At 39.1% G+C, this 5000-nt stretch overlaps 1 protein-coding gene across 1 annotated transcript in view; it reads right to left on the bottom strand.

The window, feature by feature from the left end:
• Window positions 1–5000, bottom strand: part of stxbp5a (syntaxin binding protein 5a (tomosyn)) — a 56261-nt gene that overhangs the window by 23099 nt on the left and 28162 nt on the right. Inside the window, 2 exon segments of the mRNA XM_083535683.1 lie at window positions 1183–1266; window positions 3111–3174. Of these exon segments, the coding sequence (XP_083391809.1) occupies window positions 1183–1266; window positions 3111–3174 (148 nt within the window).

Here is a 5000-nt window from a genome sequence, read left to right as displayed (position 1 = left end):
CCACCACCACCACCAAACGTCATCTGAGTGGCTACAAGGAGTTTGACCTTTCGAGGAGTTGGTTTACGTCCACCAATGAAGCTCCAGAGAAATGAACCTGCACACACTAGCTTATACAGAATAACGTATACAACTGAAAAGATATAGAAAGTCTGCATGAGCGAGACAGAGACAGCGCTGAAAGGAGACAGAAAGGAGACACTGGAAAGAGAGAGAGGAAGAAAGATGGATGAGATTTGACTCTTTGTGTGAGTGTTAGATTCCCTTGTGCTGTGCTCTGCCGCAGGCTCAACATGTAGCATGTCATGATTGATGTGAGCTGACTGCCGCTGTTGACAAAGGTCATCAGATGTGTTCCAACTGAAGCAGCACTTCAGACTCTTTTCTGAGACGTGCGCTGATAACATCCCATGAAGTACAAGCAAGTTCTGTTTACGCCCGTTTGACAGACGCCATTTATCCTGATTGCACTATCTAGACGAATGTCTGGTAATTCGAACTCCTGGTTCGTCAAACAGTATCTGGTTCTCCCCCAAAACCAGTAGATTTCCATTAAGATCTGCTTTCCATGGGATGGATGTGTGTGTGGAGGATCTTCAGTGGCCTGCTATAGACCCTAAACCTAAACTCCTTTTGGGATAAATTGGAACCCCACCCCAGGTCTCCTCACCTCCTCCTCACCTACATAACTACCAGACTTTCCTAAAGGGGCTGAATGAAATCTTAAAAAGTCTCCACCAAATCTAGACGAACATCTTCCCAGATGAGTGGCCCTTATTATAAGAGCAAATGGAGACTGGGAGAAGGGGAATGCGATATTTAATAAAAAGGTCAATCTTAAGGTCAGGTGCCCACAAACTTATATCCACAAAATGAGAGTTAGGGGCCATGCTCAGGGGCCCAGCTTGGTCATTTACACTCACAAGCTTCTGATCAAAGGTTCAACCACCATCTTTGATGACACCTCCTTTTTTCTAGCACTTTTGACAATGAAATCTATATATAGGCTTTTCTGTGAAGGCCATCTCCTGAAGATTAAACCCCCTAGAAGCCTCTCTCCCATGTTTTTATCGGCAAATTCCTTTATGAATATTTGATTTCTTCGCTTTCCGATTTCAAGTCACGCCAGCGCATCTCGCGGACCCCCCGGAGACAAAGTGGTAGGAGGAAGCTCGCACTGACCTCGTCATAAGTATAGCGGTAGTCGGCCTTCTTTGACTTCAAGTCCCAAAGCACCACGATGCCAGACTCGAATCCTATTATGAGCTGAAACACAAACACACAGAGAGACAGAAGGAAAGGAGTCAAGAGACAATAATAAATATCTGCACCAATCAATCAAATCCAGAGGTTAAAAATGAGAAAAAAACATTGATTGAACTGTGGATGAATGTAAATGGTGTAGGTGTGAGTCGTTACAGGGTTAGAGGTCCACCAATTTAGCGGTTTTGCCGATTAATTGGCACCGATAGCGGCAAAAATGCATACCGATAGTTTTTCCGGGTTGCGTTATAAAGTACGAGAGCGGCCTCTAAAGGCGAATCACTGATGCCACGTGCTGCTTATTTGAAAAGTCTTTTTTTTTTATTCCTTTTGCATGTTTAATAAATTAGCAGTGTTACTTTTTGTTTTAGTTCGAATGCTTTCTTTTTTTTTTTCCTTAATATTTATTAATATAATTCATATATTCATTTCTTTTAGCACATTTTCATGATTCAGGACGTTCGTTTTTTTGTCCTTCTATTTCTACGATGACATACAATATAAACTAGAAGTTCTACACAGTAAGGCTTGTACAAATTAAACTTTCTGGACACCTGATCAGATGGCTACTGTATGTGCTCTTTTTTGAACATCCAATTCCACATTAAGTCTCCATTTGCTGTTATAATAAGCTCCACTCCGCCACTGATGGAGGTGAGGCCATTCAAGATCTTCCACATCCATCCAACCCATGGAAAGCAGATCTTCATGAAGCTGGATTTGTGCACTTTGTGTCCTGCTTTAACAGGTTTTTGATCTTGTAGTTCACAAGGGAACATGTCTGGAGAAAACACACGTGTGGGTGGAGTTGTTGTGCAAATAGTCATTTATTTATTTTTAATTAATTATTTTAATTAATTAAATTCATGACCCCATGAGCTCCTCTCAAAGCCATAACGCGGGGGACGGAGACTCTGGTGGGATCTATCATTAAATTAACTAATATTTATCGCCGTCAAATAGGATTACATTCGTGTGGGTTCTTTTTTAGATTTAATGCCCCATAGCATGGATTTCAGTGAAGTGTTACATCATTACGGTACTGGATGCAGTCCTGCTCCATGTTGAACAGATGTGTGTGACGCTGGTAACTGAACCTCACATCATATCAATAAATTAATACAAACGAATTTCTAATTTTGTTCCCTAATGAATGTATCCAGACTGAAGATCCACCATATAGAACACAAGCAGAGAAAAGATGATGATGAGGCGATCAGGAATGTGTCTCTTCTCAGTCATGTTTTCATCACTGACTCCCTCTGTCTCATCCACGTTAACCCCAGACTTCTTGTTGCCTTCTGAACTAGTCTATGTGTGAGGTGTGTGAGACAGGAAATGATACACCAGTATCATAATTAAAATTTTTTAAAAAGTGGCGTAATGACAGGAAACAGGTTGATGGGTTAAAAACGGATAAAATATTGATCATGTGACCAAATAGATTCAAACTAAAGTAACGATTCTAGTTTTGAAAATGTAAGAAGTAGAAAGTACAGATATTTGTGTCAAAAATGTAATGAGTGAAAGTAAAAAGTGGAGCTACAAGTTACGAGGGATGGATGCAAAGCTACGTAACGTACAAATTGCCGCTTGTTGCCATGGCGACAACACGCAAATAAAATCAAGTCACAAAGGTGAACATCTGGACGTTTAATAAAAAAAAATAAAAAAATAAAACGTGAAAGCGCACGGGAATGTTTTTTTTGTAAACGTGAGCTGATTTTAGTTCCTGGAATCTGGTTCATAAAAGACAATTTTTATTTTTTTTTTATAATTACATTTATTATTATATATATTACAAAATAGTAACATTGGGATATTTTGTGCTCCAGAGAAACACCTACCTTGCCTTCATCCATGGGATTATCACTTATATGGACTACAGGACCAGGGTGGGCCTTGGAGGACCTGAAAAAACAAAAGATTTTGAGAAAAGAGGCACAAAAGTGACATTCAATAAAACCTAAACTATTCAATAAGAGATAATATGGTTGCCATGTGCTGCACATCTAATTCCACATTTTGTATGTGTAATTATGTATATATATATATTTATTTGAATATTTATAAAATTTCATCTTAATTTATCATTTATTATATATTAAGATTTATATAATTATTAATTTAAATTATTTTTACTTAAATCAAATTTGTATTGTATTTGTTTAAATATTTTATTTAATTTATATATTTTAGTATAATAAATGTTATTGATTCACTATTTTTTATTTATAATCAGCTTATCTATTTAATTATTTAAATTATATTATCTTTATATATTATTATTTTAATTAGAATGATCTAATTATCTTTTTCAATATATTATAATAACGCAGTAATTGAATGTTATTTTTTTTTATTTAACATTCATTTCATATATATTTTATATTTATATCCTGAACTCAGGTGTCCAGAAGCTCCAATCAGATTATTATAATTTTTTTATCTCTCTTTTCCTCCCGGCTGTTCGTCTGATCGGGATGAACTGACTGACAGCCGGAGCCGAAAAGGAAAAGGTCTGTCAGATAGACGCCATTTTTCAATCTCATACTACGTTCTTTCATGTCCTCCGTCTCGCTGCTGAGAACTGAGGCGCGTCTGACACGAGAGAGCAAATTCCCCCCCGACACCAACAACCTGAGATTTCACTTTTATTCCGCGATTACGAAGAAGAAGAAACTGTATGAAAGTCAGTAAGGTCGATAGATAGATAGATAGATAGATAGATAGATAGATAGATAGATAGATAGATAGATAGATAGATAGATAGATAGATAGATAGATAGATAGATAGATAGATAGATAGATTTTATGTGTGTTAGTAGTTTGTGTGTGATAGTAGTTTGTGTGTGTGTGTGTGTGTGTGTGTGTGTGTGTGTGTGTGTGTGTGTGTGTGTGTGTGTGTGTGACAGATGGACAGATTAATGGTGTAGATGGCAGCACTGTGTTCTTTAGTTTGGCTCCGTCCTAATTTGGGCAGCTGTTCCCTCCCTCGCTCTGAAACCCCTACTTTAGAAGGAGTGACCGAGCTCCGATTGCAGATCACCATGGCAACAAGAGCAAGATGGGCTGAACACACTCGTTCTCTCGTTTCCACTCTCACTGGGTTTTCGGGTGGGATCACAAAAACCCCACGCACTGCTCACTTTCACTTTACACCTCCTGTCTTTCATCCCTCTCACTCTCTCTTTCTCTCTCTCTCTCTCTCTCTCTCTCTCTCTCTCTCTCTTTTTCTCTTTCTCTCTCCTTTCTCTCTCTCTCTCTCTCTCTCTCTCTCTCTCTCTCTCTCTCTCTCTCTCTCTCTTTGCCTGTCTGTCTGACTGCCTGTCTGTCTATCTGACTGCCTGTCTGTCTGTCTGTCTGTCTGTCTGTCTGTCTGTCTGTCTGTCTGTCTGTCTGTCTGTCTGTCTATCTGACTGCCTGTCTGTCTGTCTGTCTGTCTGTCTGTCTGTCTGTCTGTCTGTCTGTCTGTCTGTCTGTCTGTCTGTCTGTCTGTCTATCTGACTGCCTGTCTGTCTGTCTGTCTGTCTGTCTGTCTGTCTGTCTGTCTGTCTGTCTGACTGTCTGACTGTCTGACTGTCATTTGTTGTTGAATGAATCCCAGTTAATCACTCATGTATATCAGGTCAGTATTAAGACCCAGTGGTCTGACAGAGTGAGGTTTATCCTGGCAGCATCTCCGGCAGCATTAAAGCAGAATAAAAGCATCTGCTCCGAAATGATGAGACGACGGT

The sequence above is a fragment of the Silurus aristotelis genome, assembly GCF_946808225.1.
Source record: "Silurus aristotelis genome assembly, chromosome: 29".
In the NCBI taxonomy this organism is placed as follows: domain Eukaryota; kingdom Metazoa; phylum Chordata; class Actinopteri; order Siluriformes; family Siluridae; genus Silurus; species Silurus aristotelis.
This window is presented reverse-complemented; position numbering and strand designations above follow the sequence as displayed.